The 24,767-nt window shown below is 41.8% G+C and overlaps 1 protein-coding gene across 1 annotated transcript in view; it reads left to right on the top strand.

Moving 5' to 3' along the window:
* LOC145359093 (zinc finger and BTB domain-containing protein 47-like) overlaps nucleotides 1-17,530 on the top strand; it is a 184,473-nt gene extending 166,943 nt beyond the window's left edge. Inside the window, 1 exon segment of the mRNA XM_080213481.1 lies at nucleotides 11,434-17,530. Within this exon segment, the coding sequence (XP_080069607.1) occupies nucleotides 11,434-11,822 (389 nt within the window). The 3' untranslated portion in view covers nucleotides 11,823-17,530.
* The last annotated feature ends 7,237 nt before the right edge of the window (nucleotides 17,531-24,767 follow it).

Raw genomic sequence — 24,767 nt, 5'->3', positions numbered from 1 at the left:
ACCTCTCATTTCTCTGCATTAAACTCCATCCGCCACCTCTCGGCCCAGCTCTGCAACCTGTCTAAGTCTTCCTGCAAACTATGACACCCTTCCTCACTATCTACCACACCTCCGACTTTGGTGTCATAAGCAAATTTACTGATCCACCCAACTATAGCCTCATCCAGATCATTAATAAAAATCACAAACAGCAGTGGCCCCAACACAGATCCCTGAGGCACACCACTTGTAACCGAACTCCATGATGAATATTTACCGTCAACCACTACCCTCTGTCTCCTATCCGCTAGCCAATTCCTAATCCAGTTCCCTAGATCACCCCCAATCCCATACATCTGCATTTTGTGCAGAAGCCTACCATGGTGAACCTTATCAAACGCCTTACTAAAATCCATATACACCACGTCCACTGCCTTACCCCCATCCACCTCTTTGGTCACTTTCTCAAAAAACTCAATAAGGTTAGTAAGGCACGACCTACCCGCCACAAAACCATGCTGACTATCTCCAATCAACTCATTACTCTCCAAATAACTATAAATCCTATCCCTAATAATTTTTTCCAAAACCTTGCCCACAACAGAAGTGAGACTCACCGGTCTATAATTCCCGGGGAAGTCTCTGTTCCCCTTCTTAAACAATGGGACAACATTCGCTAACCTCCAATCATCTGGTACTATACCAGAGGCCAACGACGACCTGAAGATCAGAGCCAGAGGCTCTGCAATCACTTCTCTTGCCTCCCAGAGAATCCTGGGGTAAATCCCATCCGGACCAGGGGACATCTATTTTCAGACCCCCCAGAATATCCAGCACATCCTCCTTATCAACTGTAACACTGTCAATTCTACTCCCCTGCAACCTAGTGTCCTCCTCAGCTATATCCATGTCCCCCTGCGTGAACACCGAAGAGAAATATTGGTTCAATGCTTCACCAATCTCCTCCGGTTCCACACATAACTTCCCTCTGCCGTCTATAACTGGCCCTAACCTTGCCCTAACCAACCTTCTGTTCTTGACATACCTATAGAACGCCTTAGGATTCTCCTTAACCCTATCAGCCAAAGTCTTCTCATGTCCTCTTTTAGCCCTTCTTAGCTCGCTCTTCAACTCCCTCCTAGCCAATCAATTGGGCGGAGAAATGGTAGATGGAATTTAATCCCGATAAATGCGAGGTGATGCATTTTGGAGGAACTAATGTAGGGGGGAGCTATATAATCAATGGCAGGGCCATCAAGAGTATAGACACACAGAGGGACCTAGGTGTGCAAGTCCACAAATCCCTGAAGGTGGCAGCACAGGTGGTGAAGAAGGTATGTGGTATGCTTGCCTTTATGGGAAGGGGTATAGAGTATAAAAGCTGGAGTCTGATGTTGCAGCTGTATAGAACGCTGGTTAGGCCACGTTTGGAATACTGCGTCCTGTTCTGGTCACCACACTACCAGAAGAACGTGGAGGCTTTAGAGAGAGTGCAGAGAAGGTTTACCAGGATGTTGACTGGTATGGCGGGTCTTAGCTATGAGAAGAGATTGGGTAGACTGCGGTTGTTCTCCCTGGAAAGACGGAGAATGAGGGGAGCCCTAATAGAGGTATAGTGGGAAGCTTTTTCCAAGGTCAGAGTTAACGATCACGAGGGGTCGCAGGCTCAAGGTGAGAGGGGCAAGATATAACTCCCATATCAGAGGGAGTTTTTACGCAGAGGGTGGTGGGGGCTGGAATGTGCTGCCAAGTTAGGGTGGTGGAGGCAGACACGCTGGCATCGTTTAAGACTTACCTGGATAGTCACATGAGCAGCCTGGGAATGGAGGGATACAAACAAATGGTCTAGTTGGACCAATGCACTGCACAGGCTTGGAGGGCCGGAGGGCCTGTTTCCTGTGCTGTACTGTTCTTTGTCCTTTCTTACAAGGACAGTTGAGGTGTCTGTGCATCAGATTTTTTGGAGAGTGGGGGAGAAAGAAAAGTGATCATTTCAATGTTTTCCCCACTTGGATCATTTTGAATATCTCTGCAGTCTCCACAGTTAGACAGTCTACAGCTCTGGTATCATTTCCTCATGAAAGAGGAATCCTAGCACTGTGCACAGTAACTAGAGCTATTGTTTCCAATAGCATGGAGCTGAAAAGAACACAGAGTGTACTAGAAATAAAAGTTCAAAATATTTTGGAGAGAGAAACTAAGTTAATGTTTCCAATCGAGGATTTTTCATTAAAACTGAGAGTGGTAGCATAGAGGTAATGTCAGTGGACCATGGATTCAGAGGCCTGGAAGACACGAGTTCAAATTTCACAACACTAGCTGGGGAAATTTAAATTCAATTAACCAAGAAATCTGGGACAAGAAGCTAGTCTCAGTAATGGCTATGAAGCTGCCAGATTGTCATAAAAGCCCATCTGGGTTATTAATGTCCTTTAGGAAAGGAAATCAGCTGTTCTTGCATTGGAATTAGAAGTGGGAGTAGGCAGTTCAGCTCTTTGAGCCCACTCTGCCATTTAACATGATCATGGCTGATCTTATTCTGGTCTCAACTCTGCTTTCCTGCCTGCTCCTCATAGTCCTTTATCCTGCTTTTAATCAGAAACATATCTATCTCTTTCTTGAATCTGGTAATTGATTCTGCCTCCACTGCACTCTGGGGCAGTGAGTTCCATAGATTCACAACTCTGAGAGAAGCACTTTCTCATCTCAGTTTTGAACCTACCTCCTTTCACTCTAAATTTGACCACTTATTCTAGACTGTCCCACATGGTGGAACATCTGGTCAATGTCCACCTTATCAGTTCCCCTTGAGCATTTTATATACCTCAATCAGAGCCTCCCTAATTCTTCTGAACTCCAGCGAGTACAACCTAAGCTATTCAAATACTTCTCGTATGACAGCCCTTTTATCCCTGGAACCAATCTAGTAAACCTCCTCTGAACTGCCTCCAGTGCCACCACATCCTTCCTCAAGTAAGGAGCCCAAAACTGGATGCTCTATTTCGGGTGTGTCTCATCAGTGCCTTGTATATTGTGACAACACTACTTTTAAAATCCAGTGCTGTTGCAATAAATGCCATGATGCCATTTGCTTTTCTTATTGTATGCTGCACCTGCATGCCTCGTCTGGCCTACAAGTGAGTCTAGACTCTCAACAATGTGATAGATTCTTAACTTTAATTTTATTTGGTAGGTAGTAATTGCCAAGCTACCCAAATCCCAAAGGGAAACTTGGGACAAGGTATCATGCAATTTCATAATGAGAAGGTATCCTCTCTGACTTCGGGAGCAAAGATTTCAAACCATTTCTGGAGATTTTAACTTTAAATATAATTATTTATTAAAAAAGAAAACTTAAACGTGCAAGCTTTACACAGTTAGCAGTAATTCTACAAACATTTCCCAAAAGATTTCTGTTTAGTTAAACTCCAAGCCAACCATCACTTTCAGGCAACAATCCTCATATATTTTAATCTTTAAAAATTCCAGTAAAATTACCACAAATATCCACTGTTGCTATAAGGGAAGTATTATAGACTTCTCCTCCTCATTTGATTCTGAACAGCCAAAGCTTGTATCAAAACTTTGAGGACACGATGCTTGCCGTCTGAGGGGACTGAAAATTGCCACATGAACAGACTGGGAATGAAGGGATATAAACGAATGGTCTAGTTGAACCAATGAGTGTTGCAGGCTTGGAGGGCCGAAGGGCCTGTTTCCTGTGCTGTATTGTTCTTTGCTTTCTTTGCAAGTCCATTTCAGCACATACCTTTCAGGATCTCATGGTCATACCTATCCATACAGCCTTCAGTCTCTCTTTTGAATATGTTTTTCTCCTTTCATCTCTAAATCTGTCATTTTTACATCCTTTGGGAAGTTTCTTTTCCCAAAATATACAAATCATTCATGTTATTTTCGGGCTACTACTTTTGAAAAATGTGCAGTTACATTATTCATTTATGATCATGTGTACATTTTTCTTTTAAAATACAAAAATTAAACTTCAAGTCAACTCCCTTATCTTCCTAAAGCAAATTCTCATTTGTGCTGCTCACAGGTATCCCATTCTAGTCCTGCTCACCCCCACTTCAAAACACTCGCATTCACACCAAACCGCTTTGATTATTTTATTCTTGCTGTCTAACTGTTTTCAGTTTAATTACGAGTCACACCCACACACACAGGTCTGTTTCACAGTATACCACAGTAATATGGTGGTGGGCAAAAGCAGACATGGGTGCAGGGATGAAGGGCAGGTAGGTGCTGGCATTGACTGTGGGTGGGGGAAAGGAATCCTATGTTCAGGGGGAAGTTGAGGGAGGGGAGGGGGTGGTTTATGTGGATAGGTGGGGTGAATGCAGACTCCAGTCAGGGGTGGGGGATGAATGCCATCTCTGACAGGGCGAGGGAGCCCCTGAGCCCTCTGTTGGGGTGGGGGGGGTGGGTGGGGGAATCATTGCTTCTTCTGGTCTTTGTTCGCCCTTTAAACATGGCGCCCCAATCTCAGTGCAGCCGGGTTTTGCTGGTGTGTTCAGGCCACCTCCCCTCAGTCCCTGATAGCATGAAACACATCCAGCTTTTCCTTTTGTGACAGTGTGATAAGATCTGGAGAGAAGCACACTGGAACCAACACACTGCTGCTTTTGGTAAGATTTTGCCCATCAACTGGTGCATCAATCAGACTGACACTCTTGAGTGCTGGACCGACAGAGGTGCTGTCTTTCAAATGAGTCATTAGCCATGGCTACATTTACCTGAAGCTGTTTTCTCAGATAAATGTAAACTGTAGGGAGATAGTGGCATTGTGGCTGGAATAGTCATCCAGAGACCCAGGGTGATGCTCTGCAGATGGTGGAATCTCAATTCAATTAAAAAAAAAACTGGAATTAAAAGTCTAATAATGACCATGGAACCATTCTCAATGATTGCAAAGACCCATCTGGTTCACTGATGTCCTTTTTAGGAAACGCAATCTGTCATCCTGGTCTGGCCTACGTGTGACTCCAGACCCACAATAATGTGGTTGACGATTAAATGCTCTTTGAAAAGGGCTGGGCAAGCCACTCAGTTCAAAGGCAATTAGGGATGGGCAACAAATGCTGGCCTTGCCAGCAACACCCACACCTCATAAAAAATGTCCTGAAGTTGAGAGAAATAGAAGGCCTTTCTTTTCCATAAGCTCCTGCCATCTTGCTGCTATTTAGCTGCTGCTCTGAGTTCAACATCATCTGCAAAATGCAATCATCAATTTATTGTCGCTTTTCTTCCTCCTTCCTCACCTCTGGAGCTTCTGTTCTTGTGAGGCACAAGTTTCAATTCTCTTGTGTTTGAGAACTGACCAGGTTTGTTGATAGCTAACTGACAGCTGTTTGGTCTCCATTGGTCAAGTGAGTGAGTCATTGGTGATTGGTCGCATATTCAAATCTTTTGTGTAAATTCAACACCATGATTGAAATTGGCTGTAACTTTGTGTTTTCAAAATGAATGAGGAAACCTGCTCACTGGCTGCTTGACCTTGGTAAGAATATCTGTCCTCAGCTCTAATGTGTGCTTTAGGACCTTTTAGATGGTAACTTAATATACTGATGATATAAACCATACTGAGTACATAAAACCTATGCCCGGGGAATTTGGTTGTTTGCCTTTTGCTAATGCTTTTAACAGGTGTGTGTCTGTACTAGGAGTTCTGTAAAGTGATACAGTGGCTTTTCTTTCCCCATGTAGAATGGTTCACATACTTCCCTCATGATGTAGGAATGTAATGGCATGAAAAGAAAAAAATAGTCACTCAGCCTCTCATCATTATTCCTTTTTATTGAATAGAGTTCCATGAGTGCTGGACGTTCTGTACCTCACCAGAGTAGCCACTCGTTGAGAATCAGGCTAAATGGTGGCATTAGCCTGTTCAGCCTTGCAGACCATCATACATGAATGCTTCCCTTCCCAAACTTGTACTTTTTTTTAGTAAAGGAGAGTAAATGCCAACACCTCCCCCTGAATCCCCATACTTTCTGTCCCATCCTCCTATTCGAGGACAGTGGATGATTGTGATTCCATAGTTATTGTCTATCTGGATAGTGTGTGACAGGTGCATTGTATTAAGTCCAACTGCTTACCACTTCTTCTGAGTTAGCATCTAGACCCAAGTGAGTAGGAGTGCTTCAATGTGCTTCTACTCCACACTGCACCCTGATAGAATTGGACATTGAATACAGATCTGAATAAGAACAGGTGCTGCTGCAGATACATGGCAGCTGATATAAAGAGTGGGTTAATGTTCTAAGTGGAGAGCCTGATCAGAACTCTGCAAAATGCTGATGCCCATATTTTAAACATGTCTTGCTGGCTAACTTGTCTGATGCACTAAGAAGTCTCACAACACCAGGTTAAAATCCAACAGCTTTATTTAGTAACACAAGCTTTCAGAACGCTGTCCCTTCATCAGGTGAAGGAGCAGTGCTCCAAAAGCTGGTGCTACCGAATAAACCTGTTGGACTTCAACCTGGTGTTCTAAGATTTCTTACTGTGCCCACCACAGTCCAATGCCAGCATCTCCACATCTTGTCTCTGGTGGGTAGGACATTTATTGCCTGTAACCCTGTGTACAAATCAAAATCTCATTATGCAAAAAAAAGCCAAAAATTAGAATATTATGATTTTCCTCCCAGTCCATCTTTCAGATTGAGTTTCATGCTTTCAAACGCTTGATTCATGCTATAAAGTTTCTACTGAGCAAGTACCTGATTCTGTAAGATAGGGAAATGCCCAGGATGGGGAAATCCAGAGACCTCTCTGCCTTTGCTCACATAAGTGATTATGGAGGTGCCTAGGTAGAGGTTTTCTGCTTTCCCTGACAGAGAGGAGTAAAAGTTTGAATAATTCATACAAAGCCCAATAAAGAAATAGCAAACAAAACTGGTATTTATTCATTGCCTTTTACATTCTGTAGGCCTTCCTGAACAGTGAAATACTTCGTGAAATTTATTCACTTTTGTAAGGGAAACATGGCAGCCAGCAATCCCCAGAAACAACAGTGCGATGAAGGCCAGCTGACCAGTTTTATTGTTTGGTTGATGAGTTCTGTATTTTTGGCCATTTGTATCTTGGCATTATGTTGTTTCTGGTTTTTCTATCAATGTAGCAACCACCCTGTGAAACAAATAAGCCTGTGCTCCCAACTGCTGTCTTGTTTGCTGCAATAACAGATTAACTCTCCACAACATCCTGTGTAACCTTCCATTCAGCATTGTGACACTCCACTCCCAGTTCCTCGCCTGTCCTCTTCGTTGAACGCACAGCACTATTTTGAAGAAGAGCAGGAAAGCTCTTCCTACTGCTCTGGCTAATATTTGTCCATCAGTCAACATCATTTTGTTTAAAAAGTCAGTATTACTTTGTTTATGGGATCTTACTGTGCACATTTTAGCTGTCATATTTACAATAGTGACTGCTTCATAATTAATTTACTGTAAAGAGTTTTTAAGAATTAAATGATGGAACATAACAGTTGCTGCAAAGGCAAGAACTTAGTGCCTCCTCTTAATTGTCCTTGAGAATGTGGCAGTGAGCTAATGCCTTGAAGCGCAGCAGCCTGTGTCGAGTTCTGTTCGTGTTAGGAAATGGAGCCTGTTAATACAATTTATATTTGTATTATGGGTATTAGAAATAAGGTGTCAGCATAATTTGTGTTTTTGTACATGTGCCAAGAAAGGTTTAAATCTTTAATTAGTTTAATGTTGAACAAAGATGCCTGTGTGTCTATACGTTTTAGTTTCACTTTAAACTATGCCTGCATTGTATTTGAGGTTTTCTGGCATAAAAGCAATTATAGGCCTTAAAAACAAAAGCTATTGCTTAGCAGTCAGAGACTCACCCCAGGACAGCAAAGACTTTTGGGTTAGTTGTAAGCCAGTGCCAGAGTAAGCTGGACAGGGCAAGGGAACTGCAGGGAGCAGACTTCTCAAAAAAAAACAAATGGAAGTCTCAGAAAACAGGAAGTTGGCACAGATATATATGATGTGGAGATGCCAGCATTGGACTCGGGTAAACACAGTAAGAAGTCTCACAACGCCAGCTAAAGTCCAAAAGGTTTATTTGGTAGCAAAATCTAGAAGCTTTTGGAGTGCTGCCCCTTTATCAGGTGAGTGGGAGTTCTACTTACAAACAGGGCATATAAAGACACAAACTCAATTTACAAAATAATGATTGGAATGCGAGTCTGTATAGGTAATCACATCTTAAAAGTATATACAATGTGAGTGGAGAGAGTGTTAAGCACAGGTTGAAGAGACAGGACTGTTAGTGAGATTTTGCAAGCCTGGGCAAGTCGTTATGGGGGTTACAGATAGTGTGACATGAACCCAAGATTCCAGTTAAGGCGGTCCCCGTGTGCAGAACTTGGCTATCTGTCTCTGCTCAGCAACTCTGTGCTGTCGTATGTCATGAAGTCTGCCTTGGAAAAGGCTTACCCGAAGATCAGAGACCGAATGCCCATGACCACAATGCGTGTGTACCTTTAAGACTTGATTATCTGTAAAGACTCACATTCCAATCATCATTTTGTAAATTGAGTTTGTGTCTTTATACGCCCTTTTTGTGAATAGAACTTCCACTCACCTGACAAAGGGACATTGCTTTGAAAGCTAGTGGATTTTGCGACCAAATAAACCTGTTGGACTTTAACCTGGTGTTGTGAGACTTCTTATAAATATATATCTCAGGGAGACAGTTAAGTTAAAGAGCAAGAAGTGGAACAAGGTCCTGTTCTGGAGAATTCAAGTCAAAAGCAGTGTAATGGCTCTGAGTTAGAGACGGCTGCAAGAAGCAGGTTTAAAGTCAGCTAGGTGAGAAGCCACATATCTGAAATGTTCAAAAGTTTGGTGACACTTTAATACAGTTGTGTACTTTGACGTGGCTGAGTATCTGAGATTGTGTGGAAGCTTGAATGCATGTGGAAATCCAGGGCACAAGAGTGCTGAAAGGAAAGGTTGAACTCCTAGCTCTGAATTCTTAGTAAAGGCATCTGAGAGTGAGCCTTGTGTGGGAGAAGATTTTGAAGTGTATTTTTCAAGAGTGGTGATTGGAAGCCCTCATGTGAATGTCAAGAGTCCCAGTGAGACCAGTTGGCTCTCAGTAATTTTTGTTAAAAGTTAATTGGCAGTTCTGCAACTCTATTCATCCATGTCTCTGAACAGAAATTACAAGTTAGGATCTGTTGAGCCAGGATTTCACTCTGGGGCCTTGACTGTCCACAGTAATAACATCAGAAGCTGTTCTAGGATTTTGACCCAGCAACAATGCCAGAATGGTGATATAGTTCCAAGTCAGGATGGTTTGTGGCTTGGAGGTGAGCTTGCAAGTGTTGGTGGCCTCATGCATTTGTGTGGCGTTCTTGTCCTTTGATGGTGGAGATTATGGGTTTGAAAGATGCTGTGGAAGGAGCTTTGATGATTTGCTGCAGTGCATCTTATGGATGGTACACACAGTCACCAAAGCACAGTGGCAGAGGGAGCAAATGTTTAAGGTTTGATTGTTAGAATGTAACCAGTGATAACATTGGATCTGTTGTAGTGTGACCAGTGATAACATGCTGTAAGGGTCAGCTGACCCAGTAAACTGTGTAACCAATGACAAAAGATGTGGTGGTCAGCTGACTCAGTATAAATAAGAAGGGGTTGCAGGACATGGAATGGCCCAGGCTGAGGCCTCAAGTGTTGGAGTAATTAAGTTTCTTTATTAAAGCTTTCTCTTTGATTTATAAATTGGAGTAAGTCTTTTTTTATATTGCCTACAACTGAAGTGTTCCTTCTGGTGAATCAACATTGGTTACTGGAGTAATACTTTTGTGCAGCAGTCTGACATTCCAGATCTAGTACTGATGGAGGAGATAAAGTAGCTGTGGCGGGATCTTACATTAATGAATTGTTACTACCAGTTTAAATAGATGGAGGCAAGTCAATAATGTTCAGCTACCCAAGCTGTCTGCTGAGAGAAATAATTAGAAAAAAAGAGACCAACCCTGGTGACTCTCCATTGGTCAGAGAAGGTTGGAGAGTGCATGATCGTGAGTCCTATTAGAGCTGTTCAAAATCCTGAAGGACTTTGATCAAATAAGTAAGGAGAAACTGTTTCCAGTGACAGGACAATAACCAGTGTGCAGATTTCAGAATTTGGTCAAAGAATCAGAAGGGAAATGAGGAGTTTTGTCTGTTACACAGCAAGTTTTTATAATCTGGAATGCACTGCATGAAAGGTGGGTGGAAATAGATTCAGAATAATTTTCAAAGGGAATTGGATATATATTTGTAAAGAAAAATATATATAGGGATATGGAGAAAGCACTGGGAAGTGGGACAAAATCAGTAACTTGCAAAAATACTGCGTAGGCATAATGAGCCAAATGATTTCGTTCTGTGCTGTGTCATTGTGTAATTTATAATTAACTGCAATATTGGATCATGACAAGAGGTGATTTATCACTTCTAAGTGCTGTTTCATCAGAAATCTTCTACTGACCAATTCACCACGTTGAACTCTTCAATGCTGAGTACCAGTAAATCCAGAGACCTGCTGCTTCTGGTCTGCCTTCATGATTTCTTTGGATCCAGCTTTGTTTAATTGCATTAGATGGTTCATTTTTCATTGCTAATCCCTGGGACATGGGTATCATTAGCAAGGCCAGTATTTATTGTCCATCACAAGTGCCTTGATAAACTAGTGGTAAACCACCTTTGAACCTCTAGTAATAGGGTACAACTTTAAAGAGCAGTTATATGTCTGCCTATTTAGTGAAGGAAACTTGCCCTTCTTACCTGATCCAGTTTATACACGAGTCTGATTGCACACCAAAGGACGTTAGTGAACCAATTAAATGTTTCTAACAATCTGCCAACTTCCTGGCCAATTTTACTGATGCTTACTTTTTATTCCTAGCATTTTTTTTAAACTGCTATGAAACACAGAAACACAGGAAAACATGTACAGGACTAGGGGGAATAATAGGAGAGTGGGACTAATGGATAACCTTTCATCAGCTGTCTCTGCTATGATAGTCCAAGTGGCTTTTTCCTGTACAGCATCATTCTGTCATCCTATGTTCTCTATTATTATTCCAGTGATGTAGAAATGCCAGCATTGGACTGGGGTAAACACAGTAAGAAGTCTCACAACACCAGGTTAGAGTCCAACCAGTTTATTTGATAGTAATCGCACAAGGTCAGACCTTCCACGTACCTGACGAAGGAACACCGTTTCCGAAAGTTTGTGTGATTACTATCAAATAAACTGGTTGGACTCTAACCTGGTGTTGTGAGACTTCATACTGTTAGTATTGTAGTTCTGTTATTGGAATAATATCATTTTCTGGAAGTAGTAAATCAGAGTTGCAGGTTGGATATTCTTAATCATTAATTGCTGAGTCTAAACTCCAAAATTGAATCTTTACTTTGTTTTCAGGGGAGAAACCATATATCTGTGAAATTTGTGGCAAGAGCTTCACCAGTCGGCCAAACATGAAGCGACATCGTCGGACGCACACGGGCGAGAAGCCGTACCCATGCGATGTCTGCGGCCAGCGCTTCCGCTTCTCCAACATGCTCAAAGCGCACAAGGAGAAGTGTTTCCGGGTCACCAACCCCATTACCGCAGACAGCAACCCCCTGAGCCTCACCTCCACCACACCACCTAACTCCAACAACCCCCTCATCTCCCATCCCCAATCGCACCCTCACTCCCTCCCTCTGCCTCTCCTCCACTCCCTCCCTCCGACTCTCCCCCCTCCTCCACACCTCCCTCCGCCACCTCCCCTCTTTCCAGCTGGACGGATAAATGCCAACAACAATTGAATGGCTTTGTGGGGGGTTTTCACTCCAAACAAAAGAAGAGACAAAAATGACTGTAGCAAACAGTCAGAAGCGCACACCGGGTGTGATGCTGAATATATTCTGTTACCTGGAAGGAACATAACCAAAGGGGGCATACTTAACGGAGGGGGACTAAGAGTCAAACAACCTTGAAAAGAATCATGATTGATTTATGTAACAAAAAACCATTTTGATGTATTATTTACAGTAAGGATGTAGACAAAGGATTTTTTAATGTCATATAGGACTAAAGGCTATTACCAAGTAGTCTGAACTACTTTTAAAGGCATCCATAGACTTAAAACGCTCTCACTAAAAAAGACTCGTGTGTTAGCATTATTGAACGCAAATGTCCCTGCAGCATATAATGCAAGAAGGATGTGTACAGATTTAAAATAAGAGTGCAACTAGAGAGCAAATGTGTTCATGATATACTCAACAAACAAGGTAATGTGGGATTCTTCCCCTTCCCACGCCCCCTTCCCCTCCCTGTCCTCATCTTTTTGAGTCTCCAAACTGTAACCTGCTATTTTTTTAACAAGTGTTTAGTTAAGTAAAGCAAGCTGTGCTTGTGTGTAGCAAGTTTAACCATTTACTGCAGCGCGCCTAATAGACTTGACGTTTTAACAGCCATTGTCGTGTCCGATGAGTGAACCGGACCAGTGTTTGTTTTACCATGGACTGCATGGCTTATCGCAGAAGCAATTGAAGTGAGAGGATGAGAATCGATGGAACCGAGGGGCTCCAGCTTGTGGCTAATTACAGAAACCAAAGAGGGGAAGACTGATGAGATCAGTCACAGTAAGTAGGACTTCTCTGTTAGGCAGTTAGGAGTCTGGGAGTAGGGATCTGGGTGGATTGTAAAAGAACTGCTTCCCTCCACCACCTACCCCAGTTCTCCTTTACTGTCTGTTTTGCCTCCAAAATTTGTGGATGTCTTTGAGGAACCTTTTTGTTTCTTTCTTTGGAGGACCAAGTTAGCACTTGATGATCATGAACACTGTGGCTTTTTAATAGGAAAGCAGAGTTAATAAACGCAAAAGCAAACTTTTTCTTTTAACATTTGAAGAACGGACTGTTCCAATCGTTCTCTCAGAATAACCAGGAGATTTTGAACGTTAATAGTTGTAATGAAACTGGTTAGCGTTGTTCTGGAGGAAATGGAGTAATTCTGCACTACGCCAAACATGAGTGAGCGTGTTGGACAGGTCTGACAACAGCTGGCAGAAGAGGTCAGGCAAGGTGCATCAGGATGTTAAAATCTCAGCAACAAGAAATATTGGTAAATGTGGTGCTTAAAGTTGCAACTGGAGTGAGGGCTTTTGTTCTGTTCATTGGCCTTAAACCTTTTGAAGATCCAGGGGGAAAAGGAAAGATGAGGAGATGAAGCTCTCTTGCAAATAATTGCCTTAAAGGACTCAAATACACAGTTGCAAAGCTTGGGGTAGACAGGATTGCAGTAGTAGATATAGTTACACAGCACCAAGATGATTCTATGCCTCCACCTGCTGCCATCCTAAAATGTAGCTGAAATTCAGTCATCTAAACCTTGGATAGGCTTAGCTGTAAAGTCTGGTCAAATTAAATGTGATATGGTACCAGAATTGGGGCTTCTCTTGTGTGTCTGGAGCTAAGGGATAATAGGCAAGCCAGCTACGTCATTGGCTCACACTCTGATGCAAGAATTTCAATACATACTTCTGTGAGTGTTTCAGATAGTGCCTTGATCAATTCACCACTAATCCAGGATTCAACCTTCCTTGATAAATTTCCCACTGACTAAGGGCCTTTTTATTGGCAGAGATCCAGTATAGTTGGGACCCAGCACAGAAGAACACTTGTGATTGAGGGTTGAGAGGTGTGAGACCGTCTTTGAGATTTTGATTAGGTAACCCTTCCAGTAACTATTCAGGTTGGGCTGGCCAGTGAATCCAAGGATATGAACTGCATTGCTGCAGCATCCTTCCTGTCAGAAGAGTCCAGTTTGCCTGTGGCACCTTGACTTTCAAAAATGGTGTGCCTCTGAAAGGTGTAAGAGGAGAACAGGACAATGCAGCCTTCCATTGGTGAATCTTGTACTGCTGCTGCTTCAAGTACCTTGACCAGAAAAGTAATCTATTTGATGCAACTCTCTGGGTTGTGGGAGCTTTTCACATGTAGCTCTTTTCAGACGAGTGGTCGCCAATACGGAACCATTTTCACATGCTGCCATTTTAATCTACTTCAGTTCTACTGGAGTAAAAGATAATTGCATCCCTTTAAACTTGAACACTAATCTAGATTTTAAAGCATTATTAAGAGGAGAGTTGTGGGTAATCTCATTTTTCTGATTTTTGAGTCCAGCTAAAGCTGCAGTAATTACTCCCTACAGGGCCTGCAAGAGGCCTTCATTTCAGAATGACATTTAGCTGAATCAGGTGTACACTACACTCCACCCCTGCCACGGCTTAATCCTTGTGCAATTATTAAATCTCCCTCTTCTCTCTTGATGCGCCCTCATCACCGGCTAATTGAGTCATGAAGCAAGTTTTTAAAAAACAAAATTTCTAAGGAAATAATTGATCAGGAATAATTACTTGATTTAATTGATGTACCTATCAGCTGCTTTAATAATATAAATCACTATTTTGCACCAGATAGAGGGGGAAGAAATTTTCTGTTTCTGAACTGCAGATTTTAGAGGAATCATTACTACGTTTAATGGTAAGTAACAGCAGAGCAAAGTATGTTTGCAAGTGCACTGTTAAGTCTCACGCAATTTTTCTTCTCAGAATTTGACATGCAGTATTTGTCATTGTACAGAGACAAGGAGGAAAAATGTCAGTTAAGCATCACAGTATTTTTAATGTGCTCTTATCGGATACAGAGTTTAAAATATTAAATAAAATAAGAAGTTGATTATTGTAAAGACATAGGACTTTTTTAATATTAAACCTTTTTGATACTTTGGAATTCTGCCTATTTTGCTCATCAAAGAGAAAAAGGATGACTGCACCTTTAAGCAATAGCAACCCATGGGATGGGCATCTAATGCTTATTTTCAGTATTGATAATTCAGCGCTTTTTGCCAACCTTTAATTGGAATTTACTGCTCTAACATAGGAGCCCTCGGCTGTTCATTAGCACATAAACCTTGCTGGATCCCTCCATCACAGCAGTGCAGCGCGAGGTAATGGGATGCCGGCCTATTGTAGGAGCCACCACTGTGACTGCAAATTTTCCTCCCAAGTTTGCCATTCAGGGCAAAAGCTATAATTGAAGGGGATTAGTCAGATCGTTGCCCAAAGTGGTACAATGTGAATCAATTTCCTGTTCCTTTTCCTTCAGATACTGAAATTTAATTTGCATGCAACATTCATCTTTCATATATGTATTTAAAAATATATAGAATAGTCACATGTCAGCTAAAGGGAGTGGGTGATGAGATTCTGTGCTTCCTTTAGCAGCCTTCACCTCTTCATTGAACTTATTAATCCCCTGCAACATATATATAAATATACATATATATTAAGAAAATCAATTTCTTGTAACATTCAATTCTATCCTTAAAAAACAATAGCCGTAGGGCATTTCAAAGCCAGAGAAAACGATGCAGGCAAATTATGTATTGTACCCAAGTGCAGTCTATCAAACTGCAGCTTTGAGAGTCTCAGTTGACTCCTGTGAGAGGATTACATTAGTTTTATCGGAGCTGTTACCTGTGAGCATCACATTTTTGCCACAAGTGTTTTTTGAAAATGCATTAAGCACGAGTTCCAATTGCAACAATTCCCAGAACCCATCCCACTTGTTGAGGCTGTGTATTTATTCAATTTATTATGGAAGAACTTCATGTGCTTTGGCCTGGCAAACTCCTGAGCTGTATTGAGTAAAGGTTTGGTCTCCAGTTATGTTCATGGAGTTATTTTGTTCTTAAAAAAAAAAGTTTAAAGGCTGTTGTCATGTTCCAAGTTTGAGAAGGAGGGGTTAACCGCGAACAAGGTTAACATTGAATCGGAGCCTTTTAACCCTTTGTTGACATCCTTATCTCGCAGTGAATGTTATTTTTGCTGTACAAAATAAAATCATGGGTGAATTGATTCATAAGCTTCATTTAGGTAAGCTGTATTTACAATGAAATCTTGCACCTTATCCCTAATACTCCTTCCTCCAAAGGACCACAGACGAGGGGGAAAATAAACACTGCTTCATACTGTAGTTATTCCACTTTCTTGCGGAGAGATTTTCTTTTGAAGCGAGATTGTATTGATGTAGATGGCTGCGTAGTACTGCCTGATTCAGGTAGTGTTGTACAGCTTGTTGAATGGGGGGGAAATACTACAGTTAATATTCGGTGGATATAAGGCCAAAATTTAGCTTGGCCCATTTAGTAAAGCATTAGGTTTAAGAAAAAAATTAAAATCAAATTTGTGTATCAGTCATAAGTATGTTAATTCTATATTTTACTACATAAACACAGTGTCTTAGTTATCTTGTGTACATAGCATTAATGTAGAATGTTGTAGTCTTGTGGTTTAAAGGAAGATTATGTCCATAGGTGCTACAATTAACAGTCTATATCTGTCATTTATGTATTGCTTAGTGTATAGTGTAGTCAGGAGTTGCTGTCTAATTCCTGAAAAATAAATTCTTTCATTATAATAAAAGTGTGGTTTACTCCTTGTATTTTTAAATTGTTGTCAACCAACTTGGAGCTTACCACAATCTTCGCATATATTGCCTCTAATTCAAATGCCTCTGATTCATCCCTTTCTGAGGAGCTGAATCAACCTCAGTGCCCTCAGCCTTTCTCCTTTCCTCAATCTTAATTGATTTTACAAGAAATATAGAATTAAACTGGATCTATACTAATTACTAAAACCTCAAAAGGATGCTGAAAATGCCCAACAGGTCAGGCAGCCTCCATGGGGAGAGGAGCAGAGTTGATTTTTCAGGGCAGTGACTTTTCATCAGAACTGGAAGAAGTAAGAGATAAAGGTTTCCTGCATGGACAGAAGGCTGAATTATATTGTTCATTATGGGAATGGGATAGGTACCAGTGCCATTTTACATAGATTTATTACCAACATTAAAATAAAGACAAAATACTGCAGATGCTGGAAATCTGAAATGAAAATGCTGGAAAAACGCAACAAGCTCGGCGGTATCTGTGGAGAGAGAAATTGAGTTAACGTTCCAAGAAAGAGTTACATGGACTTGAAACGCTAACTCTCTTTCTGTCTCCAAAGGCTCACTGAAGCTCGCTTTGAATTGCAGCAGACTCGACACTGACTGGCAGGAGCTTGCTGCCAATCATTCAGAATGGCGACAATTCATCCACCAAGCTGCATCATGCTTGTGTGTCCCAACATCTTAATGATGATGCAGAAATTGAAGCCAAATCCTGCAGTCCAGGTCCATTAGCTCGTGGGACATCTTGTCTAATGTGCCAAAGACCTGTGGGTCGAGAATTAGCCTGATCTGTCACATGAAGCCTGATTACAGAAATCTGCTACCCTGATTGGACATCAAGATGTCATCCCTGACTCGTGGGACAACTGATGGTGGGCACAGAAGTGGTGAAAGAGTAGTTAGAACCATAGAAAATTACAGCTCAGAAACAGGCCCTTTGGCCCCTCTTGTCTGTGCCTAACCATTTCTTGCCTTGTCCTGCTGACCTGCACTTGAACCATATCCCTCCACACCCCTCTCATCCATGAACCTGTCCAAGTTTTTCTTAAGTGTTAAAAGTGACCCCGCATTTACCACTTTATCCGGAAGCTCATTCCACACTCCCACCACTCTCTGTGTGAAGAAGCACCCCCCCAATATTCCCTTTAAACTTTTCTCCTTTCACCCTTAACCCATGCCCTCTGGTTTTTTTCTCCCCTAGCCTCAGTAGAAAAAGCCTGCTTGCATTCACTCTATCTATTCCCATCAAAATCTTATACACCTCTATCAAATCTCCCCTCGTTCTTCTATGCTCCAGGGAATAAAGCCCTAACCTATTCAATCTCTCCCTATAACTCAGCTTCTCAAGTCCCGGCAACATCCTTGTGAACCTTCTCTGCACCCTTTCAACCTTGTTTATATCCTTCCTGTAACTAGGTGACCAAAACTGTACACAATACTCTAAATTCAGCCTCACCAATGCCTTATATAACCTTACCATAACACTCCAACTTTTACACTCAGTACTCCGATTTATAAACGCCAATGTACCAAAAGCACTCTTTATGACCCTATCCACCTGTGATGTTACTTTTAGGGAATTCTGTACCTGTATTCCCAGATCTCTCTGTTCAACTGCACTCTTCCGAGTCCTACCATTTACCCTGTACGTTCTACTTTGGTTTATCCTTCCAAAGTGCAATACCTCACACTTGTCTGAGTTAAATTCCGTTTGCCATTTTTCAGCCCATTTTTCTAGTTGGCCCAAATCCCTCTGCAAGCTTTGAAAACCTTCCTCACTGTCTATACACCACCAATCTTTGGATCATCAACAAATTTGCTGATCCAGTTTACCACATTATCATCCAGGTCATTGATATAGATGGATGACAAATTAGTTGTTGCTGTTTCTGTACACGCATGGGAAGTTTTTAAGGAATGGATCTGTGTGTCATCAAGAGAATGATCCCTCTGCCGTGGTGGTTGGTGATGTTCTTTTCGGTTGGTTAATATTTTCATTGTTTGTTTATCAACTGATCAGATGAATTCTGTTGCCTTTGTTTCGGAATCATTTTTAGAATTTTTATCCAAGTTTAACTCCATGTGAGTATTCATTCATTTCAGAATTTTTCCTTCATGGTTGTTGACTGTTCCTTTTAGATTCTTTCAATTTACTCATCAGAACCTCAATCTGTTTCTTAAAAATTTCTGGATCTGCATTTCTACTCTTCCATGCTACACACCTCTTTCCTATTCCCCAGATTGCATTGGAGTTCAAAAATTTCATTGCTCCTTTCATGACAAAATTCCAGTAATTCATTGGTCTTCATATCTTTCATACTCAAATAGAGACTTCTGATTCTTGAAGTTCATCAGCTATCAATTGAAAACCAATCTTCATTGAATTTGCTCCTACAAGTGTACCATTTAGACATTGCAAGTGTTCTACTTGTGCCTGACAGTCCAATGTTCTCATCAGTTATTTTTAAGTAGCAAATTATTTTTTGTGTGTGAAAGTTGGTTCTCCATGTTGATTTGTTTTTTCTTTCAAGCCTACTTCCTCATGTAGCCTTTGACGTTTGTGCATTTCTGCTAGTAACTTTTCTTGGTCCTCAGCATGTGGCGTTTCCACTTCAATCTGTCTAACCTTACAAGTGTGGGCTGCAGCCACCACACAATCAGGAACAGTTCAGGATGTTCCTCCTGCAAAATTTTGGTTCCTATCATCATCAACTTTCTTCCTCAACTCCTGAGGTGGTGAAAATTTTAAATTTGCCCAATCATTACCCAGTAAAACAAAATCTATCCCTTCCATGAGTAACCTAAAACAATTCTCGACATTAACCATTCTGTTTACGAACTTAAGCAAGGGAACAGGTTTGTAAGTCCCATAATGGCCACCCTTCTCTTTCATCAAAGTATCTGAAACACAAATCATATCATCTTAGCCATTATCAATCACTAGTATGCCATAGTTGCTCTCAAATTAAGCTGTTTACTTGGGTTGGAAGAGTAAGGGAACACTTCTCAGTTTGAGACAAAACCTTTATTACCTCGATGAACCTGCCTTGCTTTAGCAGCATTCAATGAGGAAGCCCCTTGACAATCTTGAGCCATATCCTCTTTTTGAGCAGGTTTTGAGAGAACACTTTTCAATTGTATCATTGCCACTGCTTTCCCACCCTTTCCCTTTACTGTTACAGCTTTTCACAATGAGTCTTTAGACATCCATGTTACTGACACTGATTTAGCTTCCAACAGTTTGCTTTTCCATGCCCTGGAAAAAAGGAGCAGGAGTAGGTCATTCGGCCCACGAACCTGTTCCACCATTTAATATTATGGTTGATCTGATCGTAACCTCAAACCTGCATCCTGCTTACCCACCGATTACTGATCACCCCCTCCTTTGCTTACCCCATTGCTAGAGTCTGTCTGCCTTTGCTTTAAAAATATTCAAAGAGTCTGCTTCCACCACGTTTTCAGGAAGAGTGTTCCAAAAACTCTCAACCCTATGAGAAGATACTTCGCCTTATCTTCATTTTAAATTTGCACCCCCTTATTTTAACCAATTGACCCATAAATTTTAGATTTTCCCACAAGAGGAAACAGCCTTTCATATGCATCCAGCGAAGTCCTCTCTGGATCTTACATATTTCAGTCAAGTCACCTCTTAGTCTTCTAAATTCCAGTGAATACAAGCCTAACCTGTCCAACCTTTCCTCATAAGACAACCCACCCATTCCAGAGATTAGTCTGATAACCTTTTCTGAATTGCTTCCAGTACATTGACATCCTTAAATGAGATGACAGTACACAGCACTCCAGATGTGGTCCCACTAGTGCTTTGTAGAACTGAAGCATAACCTCCCTACTTTTGTGTTCATTTCCCCTCGCAGTAAATAATAATCGGTTAGCTTTCCAAATAACTTGCTGTACCTGCGGAGGATTGGAGGATAGCGAATGTTGTCCCATTGTTTAAGAAGGGGAACAGAGGCTTTGCCGGGAATTATAGACCGGTGAGTCTTACTTCTGTTGTGGGCAAGGTTTTAGAAAAAATTATTAGGGATAGGATTTATAGTTATTTGGAGTGTAATGAATTGATTAGAAATAGTCAGCATGGTTTTGTAGCGGGTAGGTCGTGCCTTACTAACCTTATTGAGTTTTTTGAGAAGGTGACCAAAGAGGTGGATGGGGGTAAGGCAGTTGACGTGGTATACATGGATTTTAGTAAGGCGTTCGATAAGGTTCACCATGGTAGGCTTCTGCAGAAAATGCAGATGTATGGGATTGTGGGTAATCTAGGAAGTTGGATCAGGAATTGGCTATCAGATAGGAGACAGAGGGTGGTGGTGGATGGTAAATATTCATCATGGAGTGCAGTTACGAGTGGTGTGCCTCAGGGATCTGTTTTGGGGCCACTGTTGTTTGTAATTTTTATTAATGATCTGGATGAGGGTATAGTTGGGTGGATTAGTAAATTTGCTGATGACACCAAAGTTGGAGGTGTGGTAGATTGTGAGGAAGGGTGTCATAGTCTGCAGGGAGACTTAGATAGGTTGCAGAGCTGGGCCGAGAGGTGGCGGATGGAATTTAATGCGGAGAAGTGTGAGGTAATTCACTTTGGTAGGAGCAACAGATGTGTCGAGTATAGGGCTAACGGGAGGACTTTGAATAGTGTGGATGAACAGAGGGATCTAGGTGTGTGTGTACATAGATCCCTGAAAGTTGGGAATCAAGTAGATAAGGTTGTCAAGAAGGCGTACGGTGTCTTGGCGTTTATTGGTAGGGGGATTGAATTTAGGAGTCGCAGTGTAATGTTGCAACTGTACACTACTCTAGTGCGGCTGCACTTGGAGTACTGTGTGCAGTTCTGGTCCCCGCATTACAAGAAGGATGTGGAGGCGTTGGAGAGGGTGCAGAGGAGGTTTACTAGGATGTTGCCTGGTATGGTGGGGAGGTCCTATGAGGAGAGACTGAGGGATCTAGGGTTGTTTTCGTTGGAAAGAAGGCGGCTAAGAGGGGATCTTATTGAAACATATAAGATGATTAGAGGTTTAGATAGGGTGGATAGTGATAGCCTTTTTCCTCGGATGGAGAAAGCTAGCACGAGGGGGCATGGCTTTAAATTAAGGGGGGGTAGCTACAGGACGGATGTCAGGGGTAGGTTCTTTACCCAGCGGGTGGTGAGGGATTGGAATGCCCTGCCTGCTGCAGTTGTAAATGCGTCTAGTTTGGGGGCGTTTAAGAGATCTCTGGATAGGTTTATGGACGAAAAGGGATTGGTATAGGCTAGTGGGTCATTGTTTTTGTAACTGGTCGGCGCAACATCGTGGGCCGAAGGGCCTGTTCTGCGCTGTAATGTTCTATGTTCTATGCATACCCGTGCACTAGATCACCCAGATTCCTCTACCTCAGAGCTCTTCAATCTTTCGCCATTGAGATAAGATGCTTCTGTTCTTCTTCCTGCCAAAATGGACAAGTCCACATTTTTCCACGTTTATATACCAATTGCCATTTCCTTGTCCGACCGCAAATATTTATGTAGCCTCCTTATATTCTCTTCATGACTTATTTTCCTAGCTACCTTGTGTCATCAGCAAATTTGGCAACCATCCCTTCATCCAAGTCATTTATATAAATTGTAAATAGTTGAGATCCCAGCACACCACTCAGGTATCTTTTTGTAGTAAGATATAATATTTATGCCTAGTCTCTACTTCCCATCAGCCAGCCAATATTCAATCCATGCCAATATGTTAAGTGCTACACCATGAGCTTTTATTTTCTACAACCACTTTTGATGTGGCACTTTATCAAATGCTTTTTGGAAATCTTAAGTACAATACATCCTCCAGTTTCCCTTTTCATTCTTACAGTAATTGAAACATACTAGTTTCTTTACATCACTTTTTTTCTATAGTATCATACTTATTGACGGGGGAAGCTTCTCTTGAACCAAAACTTCTCTTTAGCCAGTCCATGCTATCCATTATATTTCTCTTTTTGAAGCACTCTATCTCTTATCTCTACTCCGTTGCTAACACCTCTCCAGTGTTCAAGTTCAAGCTCGTGAGCATTTATTTTGCTCATTTTTTCCTCTTTTTCAAGTTTCTGCTCAACTCTTTTTCCATCTCAAGCTGCTTCACCTGCAACTGAACTCCATCTAACCCCAGCTGTGTATTTCTTCAAATTTTAAATGCTGTGGTTTTACCTCAATTATGTCTGCTTTCATCTTCAACATTTCTGCTAATGTGATTAACCTGAATCACTCCGAGATGAAAGTTTCCTCTCCAGAAAAGGCACAGCCATTGACAAATATAGTAAAAGTCACTGAAAAATCTATCAATCTTAACCTTAGCAAGTACTAGTATTTTTTAGTTTATTTATTATTGTCACAAGTAGGCTTACATTAACACTGCAATGAAGTTACTGTGAAAATCCCCTAATCGCCACACTCTGCCTGTTCAGGCACACTGATGGAGAACTTAGCATTGCCAAAGCACCCAACCAACACATCTTCTGGACTGTGGTGGAAACTGGAGCCCCTGGAGGAAACCACGCAGACACAGGGAGAATGTGCAGTCTCCACACTGACAGTGACCCAAGCCAGGAATCAAACTGGATCCCTGGTGCTCCTGAGAAAGCAGTACTATATCACTGTTTACCAGCACTAGAATTGAAACCTGTTAAGAGCCTCCAAATTGTTTTATGACTCTGAACCATAGCGTCAAGCTTTTGGGAAAATCTGGCTTGGGACCAATGACTTTTTGTTTAAAGAAGATAAAGTTTGTGAATCCAAGACACTTGTTGAGAAAATAATGACCAAGATTCCATACAATAAGCAAGGTCAGAAAGATAAAAGCAACTTGTGTTATCTCTTGCGCTGTAAAAATCAATGCTAATGAGGTCAATGCAAATTAAACATACAAACGGTTGTTGAAGACATTGCACTACACAAATAGCAACTTTGATTTCATGGATTTCTTGGCAATCCACCCAAATATCAGTAAACACTAAATCAACCAATCTCATTGAAACTGCATCTCTCACAGGGGATTTCAGTCTTCACCTTCGAAGATTTAGTTTAGCCTTGGAAGCCTCTTAAATGGTTCTTCTGCCTCCATGGCAGCATATCTCTCAGACTTGCAATCTCATCTCGCCTCTAGTTCTTATGTTCTCTTTTGTCTCTTTCGTCTGGACTGGGACCTCTCCATGTCGTTAACTCTCTGTGGGACCTTTCCCTGTTTCCATTCTCTGGAACTCCCTGTGGGACTTCTCCCTGTTCCTGTCTCTGGGACTCCCCAGAGGATCCTCCTCCCCCCCCCCCCCCCCCCAAACTCCCTCACAGCCCTCTGGAACTCCCCGGGGGAACATCTCCCTGTTTCCCCTCTCTAGGACTCCCTGTGGGAGCTCTCCCCATCTCCTGTCTGGACAATTTCTCCTATTATGATGCCGCACCCCTGAGTCACAGTGTAGGATTTGCACCCTTTATTCTTTTCTTCACACAGGTGCCAGGAGAACTCCAAATGCTGTGCTCAGTATGTGCAGTCTGTTCCTGTCCCACGCATGTACTAAAACTCGCAAAGCTTGGCAGGACGAGTTCCTGGTCTCCCACTCAACGAGAAGGTAAGTGGAATCTTGCAGCAAATTCCACAGGGATCCCAGTTGGGACCATTTGTTGTTCAAGACTTACATCAGTGATTTGGACCTGGGAATTATTAGTACAGTTTTAAAATATGTAGATGGCACCCTACTGAGGAGTGTAGTTTACACCAAGAAAGACTGTGACAATGTAAACTAAAACAAATGAACTTGCAAAGTGGGCAATATTGGCCAAGAAATTTCAACACAGGCAAATGTGACATGGTGAAGCTTTTTAAAGGAAAAAAATGACACAAACAGCTTGGATAAGTGTCTAAATGGGGAAGAGGAACAAAGGAATCCAGGGACATGTACGTAGGCAAATCATTAAAGGTAGTGACGTGGTCAGTATTTATCCCTCAATCAACATCAACTAATCTCGCCATCATGTCACTGCTGTTTGTGGGAGTTTGCTGTGCTTGAATTAGCTGCCGCAGTTGCTGCATTACGACACTGACTCCACTTGAGAATTACCTTGAGAGCAGCTTGCTGCCAATTGTGATGACTTGTCTATCAAACTTCAAGTCCCAGCATCTTAATGACAAGACAGAGTGGCAAAAGAGAAGGAAAGAAAAAGAAGCCAATCCTGCACTCCCAATTCCACACCCCATGGGATGATCTGTGGGTCAAGGATCA

This window comes from Carcharhinus amblyrhynchos, chromosome 2 (assembly GCF_965287045.1).
Source record: "Carcharhinus amblyrhynchos chromosome 2, sCarAmb.v2.hapA, whole genome shotgun sequence".
NCBI classification, from domain to species: domain Eukaryota; kingdom Metazoa; phylum Chordata; class Chondrichthyes; order Carcharhiniformes; family Carcharhinidae; genus Carcharhinus; species Carcharhinus amblyrhynchos.
Note: the sequence above shows the minus strand (reverse complement) of the source record. Positions and strands in the feature narration are given on the sequence as shown.